At 41.4% G+C, this 17,880-nt stretch overlaps 1 protein-coding gene across 1 annotated transcript in view; it reads right to left on the bottom strand.

Annotated features, from left to right (window-relative positions):
- The window catches only part of LAMC1 (laminin subunit gamma 1), a 116,545-nt gene that overhangs the window by 30,581 nt on the left and 68,084 nt on the right, over positions 1-17,880 (bottom strand). The window contains exons 2-4 of the mRNA XM_046680978.1: positions 7,757-8,061; positions 3,703-3,833; positions 2,254-2,420 (exon numbers count right to left, since the gene is read on the bottom strand). Coding sequence (XP_046536934.1) covers positions 2,254-2,420; positions 3,703-3,833; positions 7,757-8,061 — 603 coding nt within the window. The remainder of the gene's footprint in view (positions 1-2,253; positions 2,421-3,702; positions 3,834-7,756; positions 8,062-17,880) is intronic.

The raw sequence follows: 17,880 nt of genomic DNA, 5'->3' as shown, positions 1-17,880 counted from the left end.
TCAAAGAACACCAAACCATAATTTCCCACATCTCTGTGACAGATAGGCGAATAAGAATGACTACCAGATCCATTGTTCATTAAAAAAAAAACAGTACGTCAATAGTTTAGGTAGCCAGGTATCAGCTTACAAAGAAATGTTCATCCTTATCAAAAAGAGCATTATCATAAAATACAAGGAATTCCTATACTTTGAAAGGAATCTCGAGGTATTTGTTCATACGCAAGTAAAAGCCAAGTCAAATAATTTTTCTGAATCTTTATCCTTCATTCTAATACCAACTCCAAGAACAAGGTGCCGATTTATAGGCAAACTTCAATTTACCTAACTTTTCAGGCCTTAGACAATTCAAATACATTAAGACACCAACTTTCAAAGGGCTAGATTACTTGCATATCCAGACAGGGGTAACCTGAGACATGTGGGTTAAAATTAGTCCCTCCGTAGATGGAAGCGGAATTGAAGGGAAATCTAGTCCACCACATACACCCATGTACTGGGGAGCCACGATGCCAACTGGGTCAGCTGGTAAGGAACTATATTCCCCACAGGGCACAACCATACTTTAAGAACAAGTACATGGAGTCATAGAAATTCTTTATTATATTCATATTAAGGTGATTTTCTCAGAATTATTGACTCTACCCAAAGTAGAGGCAGTATCTTGAGCACTAAATAAAAATGAAGTTTTATTTGATTTCAGAGCAGGAAGTTGTTTTTAAAAAAATATTTGAATATATGTATTTTCTCTTTTTTTCCCCCTCCCTTCCTTTACAATCAGTTCTTTTATAGTATTATGCTTGAAAACTTTTTAGAAACTTGGAATCACTGGCACCAAAAATTAGAGTTGTGTTAAGTAACTTTTATAGCTCCCTTTCCCTTCTTCATTAGCTATTTATTTACTTCTCTTCCCTCAAGCCTCCCAAGACTATCCCACGGTCAATGCAGCCCATCCCCACCCAAATCATCTGGTGCTCTGAGACTATGAGGCAGAGCAATTCCCATGTCTACACTGTCCTAATCCACAGCTAAAACAGATGCTGTGTCTCCCTCATCATCAGCTGGTAAGACAGAAGGCAGCTGTAATTTTTTTCTTCCCCGATCCCAGCATCCTGACATCCTGACAAAATATAACCACATCATTAAGCAGAATACCTTTCAAACACATGTGTACATTTATTTAGATGTCACATCTTAGGAGTATTTCATTCTTTTACCAACCATTATCATGTAGCTTCTAATACTGGATATTACAGTTCAGTAAAAGAATTAAAGAAGCTCAAGCAAGTACTTAGGAATGCAAGAGGAGGCTGTAAAATTTATCTGCAAATCTGAGATTTGCCAAGGGAAAAAGATGATTAAGAAAATCTGCTCCAGGCAGTTGTTGGAAATAGTCATGAGTCAAGATATCGGTCCTTTCTCAAGATTTCTGCCAATAATTCCTGCAAGTTCAGGGTCTTCTTTCTTATTCCCTTTATTCCCAAAAGAGTATGATAAGAAATATTTATAAGGACACAAGAAAATTATAACTCCTTTTAAAGTTTCTTATTATTAAGCCCTTGGCAAATCATGATTACATGGTTTCATGGTTCCTTTCTCCTGAGATTCCTTTCTTGAAATATACCAGGCCATTATGCAGGGATAAACGTGTAACCTTTTTCATTCTACCCTTTCCTAGGAATACTGGCATCTACTCTTCCTCCCGGAGCCACTCTCCTCTGCATGGAGGGAAGGGGAGAATTCTCCCCACTGTGCTCTTTAGTGAGATAAGGGAAAAATAATTTTGAGAAATAACATTTTGAATGACGGTCTTAGTCTAGAACTCAACACACCTGACCCATGTTAATCAATGACTTTGGCTGCTTGAGTAAATGAGCATTGGTAGGAAGAAGAATATTTTAAAGGGCAACAAAGACAAGACTAGAGAAACGGTATTTTGGAGAAGGCTACATTGGCCCAGTATGTGGATCTAAGTAAAGTTCCAAACCTTGAAGATGCTGCTCCCGCTCTGGTAGGTGTGTTCATAAAGGAAACACAAACCCAGCACAGTTTACATTTACAGCCAATCGCCCTCAGCTATGATTTTCCTCCAACGTGCACGCAGTTACTGTTCTACACTCTCAAATTATGGAAGCAGCACTGCCTTTCAGAATTTTCCTTTCAAAGGAGGAATAAAAAGAAGTCACCCATTCCTTCTTCCACCTCGGGAAGTCCTCAAGGCAATTTAACAGGCTGACACCAAGGGGCACTCACGCAGGCATTCGCTGGCACTCTCTGCAGTTGCCCTCCTCCATGGCCGGTCATTGAAGAAAGGAAGACACTTCTCACAGTCTACTCCATAAGTATTATGCTTGCAATTACACACCAGCTTGTCGAATTCATTCTTCACACACTCGCTTGCATGTCCGTTACATTTACATCTAGGAAGAGAAGAGACGTTCACAAATATGAAACAGCTACAAAGTCCCGGAAATGGATGCCAAAAAATGATACACACAGAGAACTAAAAACAACCTCAGAACGTTTTTGAGTTTTACCATTCAAAACTGTAAACTGAGGAACTAATAAGCAAGATTAAGAAATGGCTGTTTGAGTTTTATGTCTACATTTTATGTCTACAACTAAATCTATCATCTCCCCAAATCAGCTCATCTTCTTCATTTACTTTAATGGTACAACCATTCTCCTGATCACTAAACCTTAAAATCACCTTTGATTAAAGGCTTGATAATTCTTCCTTCACAATAAAATGCATCTCTATGTTGCTTTCCCTCCTACCGTTACCACCCTAATGTCAGGCGTTTGTCGTCTAACACCTAGAACACAGAATCGTAACAGGAATGTAAATTCTCTCAATCACACTCTACTTTCACCCTGTCCGCATATTAATCTTCCTAACCCACTGTTTTGATATCATGGCTCTACTCCAAAAAAGTACATAATTTCTCATTGGTTACAGTTTCCATTAATTTTCACTGAGCGTCAATCCCATACCAGGAACACTGCATACAAAAATAACATTTCTGCTCCTGAGACCTCATAGTCTAATACGTGGGAGGTAAGTCCAAGATTCTTAGCCTGCTGTCTAGTTTCTGGCCACCACTCTCTCTCTCTCTGGTTTACAACTCTACAAATTCATATAAGAGATTTTCTTTAAGTCAAGTTTATACTCTCTCAGGTCTAAACTTTTGCTCAAAACATGCCCACCCTCCTGCACCCAACCCAGACATCCTCCCTACTCATCCAAATCTTACCCATTCTTCAAGACCTGGCTCAGATCCCATCTGCTTCTCTAGTCCGACAGTTCGGTATCATTCTCTGACATATGGCATCTTTTCTAGTGCTGCTTGATCTTTTTATCTAAAACATGTGACTAGTAGCATTTAATTTTTCACATATTCATAAATCACCTGCCCCATTCATTTATAGGATCCTGGAGGGTTGGGTCCTTCTCAGTAGGTGAAGGTCAGTCTTACACTTCCTCAGTATCTTCATAGTGCCTACCATGGAGCTTTGCACTTAAACACTCAATAAGAATTCACTAAGTATGTTGATTTAACAAGGTTTTGGAAAACCTAATTACTTTGTTTCCAATAACGAGAAGGTCTAACAACATTATCAAAATAGTTGTAAACAAGTTGCTACACTCATTTCTAAACCAAAGCTTAATCACTTTCAAGGTTGATCTAATAGTTTACTTACCTACCACCTACAGCAAAATCAGAGATTGCATAATAATAGGACTTGAGGACTTTGGGGTCATTAAACACTTCATCTCCGAAAGTGTTCAGGCGATTGAGAGTTACTCTGATGTCAGTGGCAGTTACCCATTCCTGTCAAAAAATAAAAACAGAAAAGACAGGTAAAGGGACTGGAGACGAAGACATAAATGTGACAAAATTTTGTAAACAGTTAATGTATCATTTAACTAATGTCCTCTTCTAGCATTAAATCTATTATAATACCCATGACTCATTTAATTTCCTGATATTTTTCTCTTTCTTGACTCTTCCCTTCTTTGACCTAAGTTGTTGCTTTACCGCTGAGTTCCCAAAAAGCAAGAATAATACTAGTTTCTTCACAAGGCTATTGAGAGGCTTAAACAAAATAGATTTTTAAATGCAGTACTCAATACACACGTCCCTTCTCTCCAGTCCGTATCTACACCCCAATCCAGTCAGAGATACCAGCAGAGAGTGCATGTAGCACCACATCTGTACTACATATGCTGGTCATTGCCTCCTCCTGGCCATTTTGTACCATCTCTCTCTCCCTCCAAACCCAAACCACTACTGGCAGATCTGGGAGACACATCCAAGTACAAAGTAAGAAATCATTACACCGGCCTGGACCAATCAGATGCAGTCTTTGTTCATCAAGACCCTTCCCACAATGTCACCTCTCTGAGATGCCTTCCCAGACCACTCTATCTAAAATTGCTCCCTCCTCCTCAACTCCCTATTTCCCTTCCCTGTTATATTTATATTGTCTGTTTCCACCACCACCAGCAGCAGATTGTAAGCCCCACGAGGGCAGGAATTTTTCGTTTTGTCCATCACAATTTCCCTAGTGCTTAGCATACAGTAGGTGTTCAAATAACATCTGTTGACAAATGAACAAATTTGAAGAAATCACAATTGATCAATCTAGCAAGTGTACCATAATGGCAAGGGACAAGAATGAAGGTTATACAGTCCTTCCTTAGGTTTTATGAGATTTAAGCCCTTACAATAAATGCCCTTTCGTTGAGCTAATTTTAGACAGATGTTTACATCTGTGGTAGACCGTTACTGGAATGATCCCAATGAATCATGTCTGCCAGTGTCCACACCCTGTGGAGTCCCTTTCCACGCCAATTCTAGGCTTGGGCGTGTGACTTGCTTTGGCCCAGGGGACATAAGGAAGTGTGACACAAGCAGAGAGTTGATAAGCACTTGTGCACTGGGACTTTCCCTCTTGGACTATTTCCACCATCAAGTGAAGTCTAGTCTAGTCTCCTTGAGGACGTAAGGACCACAGAGAGAGAGAAACAGCTCCCTGCTGACCTGCCAGAGAGTGAGCCCAGGCCAACACAGAATCATGAGAAATCATTAAGTTTTGGAGTGGTGTCTTACACTTAACCACCCAAAGACACCATTTCCACTTTAAATCCTCTCCTGGGACTGCACATCAGAATCACCTACAGAGACGTAAGAACCAAGGGCAGAGCTGCAGGCATCAATGTTTTCCGAAGGCTCCTCATGAGACTGGGAGGCACGCCCCTGATTAAGAACCACTGCTTAAACCATGCCAAACACCTGGTGTATAGAACAACGTAACTCATAAAAGCTAATCTCCATGAAGCCTCCAAGTATAATTAGAAAGGAGAAGAGATGATGATTTCACTGTATCCAAACTTGGAACTCCAATAACAACTCCCACTCGGGGCCACAATGTTAGGAATCTTTCAGTCGTCCGTAATGTAAATAGCTAAACATATCTCTGTGTTTAATGCTTATTACATCTTCTACAGACTTCATCTTCATCAGCTCCCCTTGAATAAAAGCTTCTCAGGGCTGAATATAAGCCATTTTTTCCCCCAATAGGCACCTTAAAAAGAACAGCCTCTGGAGCTAGACTTTTCAGGTTTTGAATCCCAGTTCTGCCACTTAAAACTGTGTGATTTTGGGCAAGTTTTTTTTATCCTTTCTGGGCCTCTGATTCCTCATCTGTAAAACGGAGATGATAAAAGCACCTTATGGGTTATTTATGGGTACTGTGAAGGTTAAACGTGTTAATTTATCTAATAGATCTAAAGGGCTTAGAACAATGCTTGGCATACTATGGCACATTATAGTAAGTGCTATAGTAAATGCTAATTATTATAAATCAATACATACATAGTAATATTCATATACAATGAAACCAGGAAGGGTTTCCTCTCCCATCTGGGAGATGACACAGCATCTGTACAGATGCTTAGAGAGCAATGAGGTGAGAGGCCGACTCCCTCTCTCCTCATTGTCAGATCAGCTAAAAGTCAAATCAGTTAAACCTCCTTGGCAATTGGATATCAGAGCCAGAGCTCTTACATCCAGAGACACATAATTAGTGTTTTTGCATAACGGTAACAACTGACCAAATCTACGGCAGATGCCCATAGCATTTTTTTTAATCACATTTAGTGTCCTAAGTTCCTACAGCATAAAAAGTAACAAGCATCAGAATTCCTATAGCTGGAGGAACTGCTTCAAGACAGGCTGACAAGGCATACAGTTAGCAAAGGTGCCAGAAAACTACAGTCACCGCGTTACGTCACGAGGCTTTTTCCTATTGTCTGTACTGTTGCCTCTCTAGGACAGTAAATACAATAGTTTGTGTAGGAAGAAACAAAGCCAGCAAATGTTTGCTAGGTGATCAACTTAAAGAGCGTTTGGAGATCACGTCTCTCCAGGCATTCAATCTCCTGCTTTTTCATCTATCAAAGTCAGCGATTCTTTCTGCCATTTATTTTGAACACATCTTATTGCCAACGCAAGAAATACTTTTCTGAAAGGCCTTTGCAAACATATTCACTGCTCACTATAACCTCAGAGTTTACCAAGATCAAGATTTATGATCTCCTAGCAACCTAGAGAAATACAATGGAAGGGAAGAACTGGACCCACAGAGAAATATACTCTCATCTTCTGCCAGTGTCCAAAACCATACAACCAAATTAGAAAAAGAGTCTTTAAACATAATAAATTCCAGAAAGAAAGAATGAGGAGACACAAAAGCATAAAACCTAGAAAAACTGGGGGATTCCCTACTGAGAAATCACAACAGCTTCTCATAAAATGTACACAGCACTTGCAAACCCACATTCAGTATTTCTTGTCTCAGTCAATTAACACAGGCTGTCCCCATTTAGAATGTTAACTTCAGCCATAGGATAGAAGCATCTCCAATTCTGTGTTAAGGTGCTGAGTATGGCATGAGGCTCGCCAGTCTCTCCATAATCAAACAGGCTGAATGTAAGAAAAGTTCACAGAAATATAAGCAATACAGAAAGATTCCATATTATGGTGTATAAGGAATATGCACACAGAATTAATGAGAAAAAAAGAAATCCTTAATTCTTTCTATTGTCAAATAGGGAAAAGTTTCTATCACAAAGCTTAAGCACTATACTAGGGGTACCCGGTTTATATAAATTTACATCCTGTTACAAATATCAGTGCTTTTAGGTGATGAAGAGTTTTCATAATGATTGGCAACGATGCCAGACAAACCCAATCAAAATTTCCTTGCACAATACTGCAGGAAGGTGGCGTTCTTAAATATCTTGCTTCAGTCATTCTCCCTTGCAAATTTTAAAAAAATAATTATTTTGTCAAATCAAAGAAGAAAGGATGCAAGAAAACTGGACAGATTAGTTCAAATACCCTCTTCAAAAGGTCAGAAGCAAAATGTTTCCACCTCAAGTACTGACGCTTAAGTTAAAACTGTTCAACTCTTTAAAAAATGTGTAAAGTATACATCCCAGAATACATTTGCAAGTGCATGAGAACATAAGAACAAACACCAACTAGGTAGCAGGAACAAAACTACTTCCTTCACTTATTAAGAGTTCACAGGAGAGCAGAACAGAATCCAGCTGTCTATCTTGCTGGAGCGGACTCTACTCCTACTCCTTACCTCAACAGTGGGACCAAAGATCCCCAGTACAACAATCTTCCTGCATCCTGTACATGGAAGCACTAACTGGCTCCCACGCCAACCTCCGGATGCCTACCTGCAGCACAGGGCTGTTGTCAAAGTTGTAGGCACTGGGCCTTCCTTCAAGGGTTGAAAAGGCCACGTTGCCCCCGGTGAGAGGGGAAATGTCACTGAATTCATCCGTGCACAAGGCCTGCTGCTCGTCCCCTCCTGTCCTGATGAAGCCACGGTTTGCCTTCGAGTAGGTGTTCTCGCAGGAGCCGCTGTAGTACTGGTAAGGAATCCAGGGCCCATCTTCCCGCGTGCGCTTGTAAATGGCAAAACTCTCCGGGCGGCTGGTGTGGAACTTGAGGCGCACATATGTGATATCAAAGGCTTTTCCTGTGGAACAAATACATCAAAGGTCATATGGATGCAGCAAAAAAATACCCTCTATCCCCAGTTCACTTCGGAACTTGACAAAGAAAGAGGATATAAACCACCCTGTGCACACTAGACTAGGAAGGTTCCAGACCACACAACACATTGGTTGCGTCCAATAGGCTACTCTAAACCTGGAAACAATGCACGTTTTTTCGCAGAAATGACACAGTATGATTGTGTTCATAAGTTGGCTCATAAAAGCCTGTTTATCACATGCATTGCTGAAAGTTCGTTTGCTGTGAAAAATGGTAGCATCTATCAGTACCATACTTCCACTACTAAAGAAAAATAAAATTCAATTAAAAGGTGCATTTATTCTTAATGCTGGTGCTTCTGTAAAGGCTTAATTAAAGACAGAAAAGAAAATTGCTGACTTTCTAAATGGATCTTCTGGGTACTTTCAAGATTTTTAAAAACTCATTCTTTTTTTTTTGAGGAAGATTAGCACTGAGATAACATCTGCTGGCAATTCTCCTCTTTTTGTTGAGGCAGACTGGCCCTGAGCTAACATCCGTGCCCAACTTCCTCTACTTTATATGTGGAACGCCTGCCACAGCATGTCTTGCCAAGCAGTACCATGGCCGCACCCGGGATCCCAACCAGCGAACCCCGGGCTGCTGAAGCGGAACATGCAAACTTAACTGCTGCACCACTGGGCCAGCCCCTAAAAACTCATTCTTTATTAACTCTAATATTACTTCTTGATGCAGAAAGAATATGATCAGCACTATTCTACTGATCTGACTGTATTTCTCAACTGGTCCAGATCTTAAAAGAGAGGTTTAATGAACTTGTCCCCTATATACTTGAAACGTACTCATGCACATACAATCCTGAACACAAAGGCATATGGCATGACAGAAAGAACACAGGACTGGGCATTTGTGAGACCTGAGCTCAGGTCCTGACTCCTTCAATCACCAGCTGTGTGATTTCTGCTCTGCCATTTTCCCCTCTGTAAAAATGAGGGTAATCCCTGAGCCTCCTACCTCAGGGTTGTTGGAAAGTCAAACTAAGATCTTACATATACTTGATTAACCGTAAAACTCTATACAAATATAAAGCATTATTATAATAAGGTTTAGAAGAAAATTCCTGAACTGGGATCCTGGATATGTTCATACAGAAGTGCCTGATTGTACCAGGAGCTACCTGGTACAGTTGCCAAAGAATATTATACAAATCCAGAGCTTCTACCTAGGATGCAGAACAACATTTGGCCTGGACACAGGTCATGCAAATATGGTTTATAACCCTCCTGTTAAAAGAATGCACATTTAACCTGTATCTCTTTTCTGTGTCAAAAATGTCAAGATGTCACTTTTGAATGAGGGCAAGGCTATAATACAGTTTCCACGGCGTTCCTGAGACTAAGACATTCCAGAATGGTAAAACAATTTAGTTTTACTCAGGAGTAGGCGACCTGGGATGTTCGAAGGCTTACTCACTAATCTGTGGATCACAGATTACCCTTGCTTTTCCACTCTGTCTACATTTCTGACACCTCATTGTTCTTTAGCAACCCAACCTGCAGGAGACTGGATCAAAGGAGAGAAGATAAGGTGGGTCAGGGAAGCCTGTGTTCCAGACCAACCTCTGCACCACAAAGCCACACTCTAGAGAAAACGGGCACATGTGGTCACTCCCACTGCTGCCACAGACAAAGAGCAATGGGTGAAAGGACATTAAGAAAGCAACTTTGCTAGCATTAAACTTTGAAGCGGCCTAGCTTGCTGGTGCTGGCCTTACCTCACCAAGCCTCGTTTACAGAGCTGTCTTTCTCATTCTAACCTACAGCCACAGTGGGAAGAGAAAAAGGGCTCTGTGGCAGTCTGTAAAGGAGGCTCACACATCCCACACAACAAGACAGCCATGTGCATGCCCTCGGAGCTGTAGTCAACCCAGTAGGGGATACAGCCCACTGCAATGCCACGTGATGAGTGCTATGACAGGGGAAGTGCATAATGCTTTGGGAACATGGAGGAAAGTCCCCTAACCCAGATTTGAGAGGTCAAGAAACATTTTCTAAAGGAAGTGACATCTAAATCCAAGAGCTGAGGAATGCAGAGGAATTAGCTAAGCAAACAGGGATCAGTTTTCTAGGCAGATAAAACAGCATGCACGAAAGCCCAGAGGACACAGAGGATCGACCACTGGAGGAATTAGATTTGTGCAGTATGGCTAGTATTGAAGACAGTGGCTGAAGGTGAGCTAACTAGGAAGCAGAGCGTGCCAGGACTAAGGCCACGTTAAAGAGTAATTCCAACTTGACGGCAATGGCAAGCCATTGCAGGATTTATGTCAGGAAATACATGATCAGATTTGATTTTCAGAAACATCACTCTGGCCACTGTTTGGAGATTAGGTTGGAAGGGAAAGGACTAAAGGTGGAGAGACTAGTTAAGAAGATGTGGCAGAAATCCTGGAGATGACAGTGGCTGAACTAACAGGGATAGCGGAATTGGAGAGAAAGGAATGGACCTCGGTGAGACACAGGAAGCAGACGTCAATAGTAACTCAGTAACTGGAGGGTGATGGCGAACAGGAGCCACTGGAAAGCCTCCTCTTCTTTTACCCTGTTGACGTTCTGTTTCATTGTCAAAGCTTCTTTTATTAATTCCATAAGGTAGAAGGATTAAAAACAGCATTCAGTTTTCTGGTTTAAAAATAACTAAATGGAGAGTACTACCACCCACTGAAAAAGAGGAGGTTAAGCAGGATTGGAAGCAGGGGCAGGGGGTAGGAGAGGAAGATGAGCTCAATTGTGGATACACTAGTTTTGAGGTGTCTGCGGTCATCTAGACAAGACGACAGGTCTAGTAGGGCATTAGATGTGAGTGGTGTTAAGGGCCAAGAGAGACATCTGAGTTAAATATATAGAACTAGGATTCATTAGCATGTAGACGGATAATGAAGATTTGGGTATGGTTGAGATCAACGAGGCAAGTGTGTTGAATGAGAAGGGAGCTGACTTTTGAGATCACGCTGAGGAGTGTCAACATTTCAAGCACAGACAGGGGCCGGCCCCATGGCCGAGTGGTTAAGTTCGCACGCTCTGCTTCAGTGGCCCAGGGTTTCGCCAGTTCGGAACCTGGACGCAGATGTGGCACCGCTCATCAGGCCACGCTGAGGTGGCGTCCCACATGCCACAACTAGAAGGACCCACAACTAAAATATACAACTATGTACTGGGGGGATTTGGGGAGAAAAAGCAGGAAAATAAATAAATAAATCACAGACAGAAGAGAGACAACAGAGGGGACTGTGGAGGCCAGAGGGAGGAGGGCAAGTAAAAGAGGACAAATGTCACGCAACCTTCTTGGCTTAAAACCTTCTTGGGTTTTAAGGAGGAAATAATCAATGGTGTTAAAATCTGCTGAGAGAGTCAAGTAAGATAAGGACTAAGAAGTACCCATTGGCTTTAAGTCACAAAGAGCTTGTTGCTGTGCTTAGCGAGAGCAGTCCCATGGGCAAGGATCATGATGGATTTGAATTAAGAATGAATAGGAGATAGGAAAGTAGACACATGAGTGTAGTCAACCTGTTATGACATCTGGCTAAAGGGGAGGACAAAGAGAAGACGATAGTTGGAGGGTATATAGGGTCAAAGGAAGATTTTTCTCTTTCTGTCTTGTTTTTTAGATAGGAGATACAAGGTTGTATTATATGCCGTTGTGCTTGAGTCAGCAGAGGGGGAAAGACTGAATGGGGAAGCAAGGCTGGGGAACCAGAATGCAATTCGGTGCTGGTGAAAGGAGTGGCTCCATACAGGAGGCAACCTGCATCCTTGCTTTCTATCTGGGCGCAAATGCAAGTGATTCTGTAGGTTTTAAAGGATAGAAGTTCAAAGAGTTCTAACTGTTGACTTCATTTTTTCTGTGCAGTAAAATCAAAGAGCACTTGCTAAGGGGTTGAGGGTAAAGCCAGTGGTGAGTGTTGGGTGGGAATATTCAAAGAGAGTATAGAAATTTCATAAGAGCCACTGTAGAGACTAGCAGAGAGAGCTGACTAGAGAAAAAGAAGGTTTGCTGGGCAGAGACGAGGCTGCTGGGAAGAGGGTGGGAGGGCATGCCTTTGTATGGACATCTTTGTGGAGGTGTGATTTTCTACAGCGGCACTTAGCGCCCCCTTTCCAGGTGCAATGAAAGGACAGTAAGACAGGGGAACTGAAGTTAGTTCAAGGAATTTGGAATCTAATCTGATTAAATAAGGAAGCAAATACAGAAAATGGAGTGGAAGAGTCAAGGCTTGAGCTATCTGTGCTATCCGGAATTACCTGTAACCATGGATAATCAAGAACTGGAAAACTAAGGAGCTAGCGTTTACTCCATTAAACAGCTACAGTTGAGACCTACCACATGCATGCTCTCTCTCTCACCATACTTTCCTACTCTTTATCTGTCCATCCTACTCAATTCACAATTGACAAAGTAAAATGATCTAGTTAAACGGTAGATGAAGAGAAAACAGGACCAGGCCTCCTATTCTCCAGTGCAATGACAGCTACTGTACCGTCTTCACACTGTTGAGAGCACGCAAAAGTAGACAGTATGACTTTAAGGTAAAGAAGCCAAGCCAAACAATTAAGAAAATCAGTAAGTACATGTCTGGAAAGTATTCCAGCAATGGTACAACTAGAACACCTTCCATTCCTCACCTCACGTTCACGCACAAGACGACTGACCATGGATATATACACACCCTCAAGAAAATATTTAGCTTCTGAATGTTCTACTGCCTCCCTCCAACCCCGCCACATTCTTTCCATAAACAAAGAGACTCAAGTGCAGATGTTCAGAATGAAGCACACAAAATTAACTAATACTTCCTGCTCTGAATCCTACAGTTCATGCTGGCTGAGGAAATAAGAGAAGGGAAGGGGGCTGCCTGAACAATGAGAATCCAGCCTTTGTTCATGAAGGGCCAAGTCAAGGAATTCTGCTTAAGCCTCCTACATAGTGAAGTATTTCTAATCTCTCTGAGTAGGGAAGAAACCCTTCCTGTCTTAGAATGGGATTCAAGTGCTGACCGCTGGAGAACAGAAATGCTTCTCTGTTATGTGCAGCTCAGAAGAATTCCATGAGGATCCTGTGAAACAGCCTCCTTTACAGTGAAGTAATGAATGACAGTGGCCGCACAGAATTTTACAAAACTTCAAATGCCCTTCCGTGGCCTGCATTAGATGAAGAAAACTTGTTCATTCTAAAGTATAAAGTTAGGAGTCACTGATTCACTATTGTTCTCAGGTGCTAACTCCTTAGAATCAGAAAACGACTGTTCTGGGGCCGGCCCTGTAGCCGAGTGGCTAAGCCTGCGCGCTCCACCTCGGCGGCCCAGGGTTTCGCTGGTTCGAGTCCTGGGCGCAGACATGGTACTGCTCATCAGGCCATGCAGAGGTGGCATCCCACATGCCCCAACTAGAAGGACCCACAACTAAAAATACACAACTATGTACCAGGGGACTTTGGGGAGAAAAAGGAAAAATGAAATCTTTAAAAAAAAAAAGAAAACGACTGTTCTTACAGTCAGACTATATGTTAGGAATATAGAACTTTAATAAGGTAGTAGTACATAAAGTCAGTTAGAGATGGTAGACGTTTAGGCTACTAAATGAGATTCTCCAAACGTTAACACAAACAGTAGTCACAGAAAGCAACTATTTGAAAATGTTTTTAATTTTGTTAGCATAACTGCTGGCTGAAATAAGAGTTCCCAGGACAACATGTACAGCTGCGTACCAGCTGTTATCATTCCACCTCAGCAGACAGACTGTACAAATACGGCCTCACCAATCAAGATGACCCAGGGCCAAGTTAATGCTGAACGTGGGATCCTCAAGTAGACACAGACTGATGATCAGAAAGCATGAAGAGAACAGTCAGGCACATACAGAATGTGTTGATGTGGTCTGGGCACATGGAGGCATTCCAACTGCTAGAAAACGCAGTCCTAATTGCCTGTTGAAAGGCTGGTTTCTAGTGCCTAAAACTCATATTCAAAATACATTTTCAAAAACTTATTATTCCATTCCTTTCCCTTAAATTTCAGTGCTCCTTTTTTATGGCCATTCTCCTGTCAGTCAGCTAAATGCCAACAGTACAAGGGAGACAACCCCAAAGGAAGCAGATCTAAATCAGCACAACTTATGAATGCGGACAAGTAAGCTTTACAGCTTTGTAAAAAATAGTCATTTTTCATCAAATTTATTAAAACAGATACAATGGAATATACATGTGAGGAGGCCCTTTCAAATGTATAAACAAAAGTCTTCAATGGTTCAAAATTCCCACATACATGTAATAAGCCCTTCCTATCACACATGTGCCACTGTCATGACAGGAAGACATGCTGAGATGAGTAAGTGCTGGAACATGGAGAGCTTTAATTCCAAGCTGCCACAACAGAACAGAACAAAGCAGGTAGATAAACGAGAAGAAGTGAAGATAATCATTTTAGAATTTGTCAAAAAGCTACTAAAATTCTATACCAAAGGCTATTTATAAAATAACAGTGTGGCTATAATGGAGCTAAGGGGAAAACAAAAGTTTTGACATTGATTGGTATGATTTTGGGGAAGATAAATCCATAATCTCTTATGGAAACTTGATGTTTCCATAAAGTACCAAATTTAAAGTTTAAGCCAAAGAAGACAGCCCTGCTCTCTCCCCACCACTCCTGAAATGACCACTTGACGTTAATACTGAATAAGACCATGGCAGTAACCTAGTGTTGCAATCCTCAAAAAATAAAATTTCTGCTCATATTGCCCAACTGCAATATCCAAAATCGCCCTATCCTCTTCAGCAAATTGAAGGCTCAAAACTGATTTGGCTTAACACACTAATTAAATATGAGATCATCAGACAGCCATTATGCGAACAGAGAGAATTCTTAATTGAACACTAGAACATCAAACACTCTTAGAGGATAATTCCAAATAGGTGCAAATTACTGTTAGAGGCGCATGCTTTTTCCATTGTCAAAACATAAGAGAAATTTATCCCAATTTGTATATCTTTGTCATTTGATTTGAAACCTTCACCAGAAAAGATTCCAAAGCGAAATTCCAAGCCAAGTACTGGGCATATGCCTTATTAACCTAAACCTCAGGCTTACAAGACTCGATACCAGCCTTAATTCAGGCTAGTAGGTCACAAGCATGCCTGAAATCCTTGAGCCAAGTGAAAGGAATGAAGCCAGCATTTACTCCCACTCATCCAAGCCAAGGCAAAAAATTCACTCTGCTGAACAAGAGTCCTAACTACAAGGAAGTGACTGACACGTGGGATTTAATGGAGTCACATAAAGAAAGCAAAGAAGTTAACTAAAATACTAAGGGAATAAAATAAAGAAGTAATGAAATATAAGCTGCATACGTAAAACCCATATTTTAAAAATGTCGAATTGTTAAAATACGAAAAGGAAAAAAGACACCACAATTTTATGGGAAGCTATTTCTTGTTCTTTGATATCCATATACTATTGAGCACTGGCTATATTTTGTCTTTCACTCATAATAGAAGAGTGAAGAATGATAAAATAGTGAGAAAATCTGGGGGGAAAAGAGATTCTAATATACAGTTATAATGGTGCAATAACAGACTCAGATCAACTCTAGTAAATCCTCCTGACACACAGACAGCGTCACAGAAATTAACCAACAGTGTACTTTTATTCAACAACTATTTGCTAAGTGAATTTAAGTGAAAGTCCACCATGACAAGCGATTTAAAATAGCTAATCCTCCATTCTGCTAGAAGGCCTTTTACTCTCCAGTTTCTTTAATTCCTAATTAACTTGGCCCCTTATTCCCCTAGATCATATACTATTTGCATCTGTTCTTAAGAGAAGAAATAACTACAACTACCTAAAATACCTTAAATACTAAAATGCCTTTCTCAGTTTTTACAATTGCTTAATTTCTTACCAGCCACCCATTAGGTCAAGGTTAACAGCCATAACTAGTCTTGATAGTTGCAAGTCCAAATTCTTCCATTCATTCACAAATATTTATTGAGTACCTACTCTGTCACTGTTCTAGGCACTGGGACTACTGCAGAGAATAAGACAGACAAGGTCCCAACCTTGTAGGGCTTTCCAGTGCAGTAGGGAATGGGAGTGGGTAAGAGAGAGAGAAAAAGCAAAAATAAAAACACAAATTTTACATGTCAGATGATAAATGATGTGGTGATGAACAAAGTGGGGATAGAAAGCACGGAGGAGTGCCATTTAATACAGCATCATCAGAGGTGGCCTCACAGACATGGATACGGTGACATCTCAGGAGGATGCTAAGCAAGTGAAACAGACATGAGGGAAGAGCATTCTAGGAAGGACAAATGCGAACACCCTGAGGCAGGAGAATGCTGGCAAGTTCCAGGGAATGGTGAGGAGGCCAGCGCGGCTGAAGCAAGAGTGAACAAGAAGGAAAGTCTAGGGATGAGGTCAGAGAAGCTGAGGGCAAGGAGGAACTGCGGACCATGCAGCCTTATAGGCCACTCTGAATGAGACGAAAACCCAATGGAGGATTTTGCACAAGGGAGTAACATGATCTGACTAGTATTTTAAAAGGATCACTCTGGATGCTTTATTGACAAAAGACTATAGAGGGGACTAGAGGGAGATAAGAAGGCCAGTTAGGGGTTTCTTGCAATCATCCAGACACAAGATAATGGTGGCTTGGTCCAGGGTGGAAGCAGTGAGCAGTGAGCAGATTCTAACCATATTTTGAGGGTAGAGTGGGCCAGTTTTACTGATGGATTGGATTGGGGTGTAAGCTGTGGCTTAAGCAACTAGAAAGATGAAGCTGCCATTTACTAAGATAGTGAAAAATATGTGAGGAACAGGGGTGGGGATGGAGAGCAAGGAAACTGGGAGTTCAGTTCTGGATATTTACTTTGAGATGCTTATGAAAGATCTGAGTGGAGATATCAAGTCAGCAATGAAGATATACAAGTCTGGATTTCAGGGAGAGGTCCAAGCAGGAGAGAGAAACCTGGAAGCATGCAGACAGCATTGAAATCTAGGGGATTAGATGGAAACATCTAGGGAAGGGATATAGACAGATGAGAGGAATGGATCTGGGTCTTGGGACATACTAACTTTCAGAGATGGGGGAGACAGGGAGGACCCAGCAGAGGAGAGATTCACAAGGTACAACCACTGAAGCAGAATCTATAGAGCAGAATCCCAGATGCCAAGTTTTAAAGAACTTTTCAAAAGGAAAACAATGATCAACTGAGTCAAATACTCCTGAAAGCCCGAGAAAGACGAAGACTGAGCATTGGCCACTGGATTTAACAACCTGGAGGTTACTGCTCATCTTGACAACTGGTTTGGTAGAATGATAGGGATTGAAGGTAGAGAATGTCGGGGGGCAGAGGGAGCAAAGATTGGAGACAGCTAATAAAGACAATTTTCTAAGTAATTTTGCTATAAAGAAATGAGGTGGCAGCCAGAGGGGAGAAGAGGGAGTTCAAGAAAAAATTGCTTAAGGTGGGAAGACAGTATGTGTTAAATCGATGGGAATGACCCAGTGTAGGAGTTGAATTTACACTGATAGTGAGGATCATCTCTGGTGGTGTAGATGGATTAGAGTGGGTAAAAGAGATCCACGTTGGTCCACAGTAAAGTTCTTTGAGAGAGTCTTCCCAAAGATTTCCCTCAGATCCAGACTAAAAAGAATCATCTGGTACCCAAACGGCTTAAAGCCACAGGAGCACTGGAAGGTACCAGCCCAGGTCTAGGTTTCCCGCTAGAGTGGTTCCCATAATCTGG

Source organism: Equus quagga, chromosome 13 (genome assembly GCF_021613505.1).
Source record: "Equus quagga isolate Etosha38 chromosome 13, UCLA_HA_Equagga_1.0, whole genome shotgun sequence".
Classification (NCBI taxonomy): Eukaryota; Metazoa; Chordata; class Mammalia; order Perissodactyla; family Equidae; genus Equus; species Equus quagga.
This window is presented reverse-complemented; position numbering and strand designations above follow the sequence as displayed.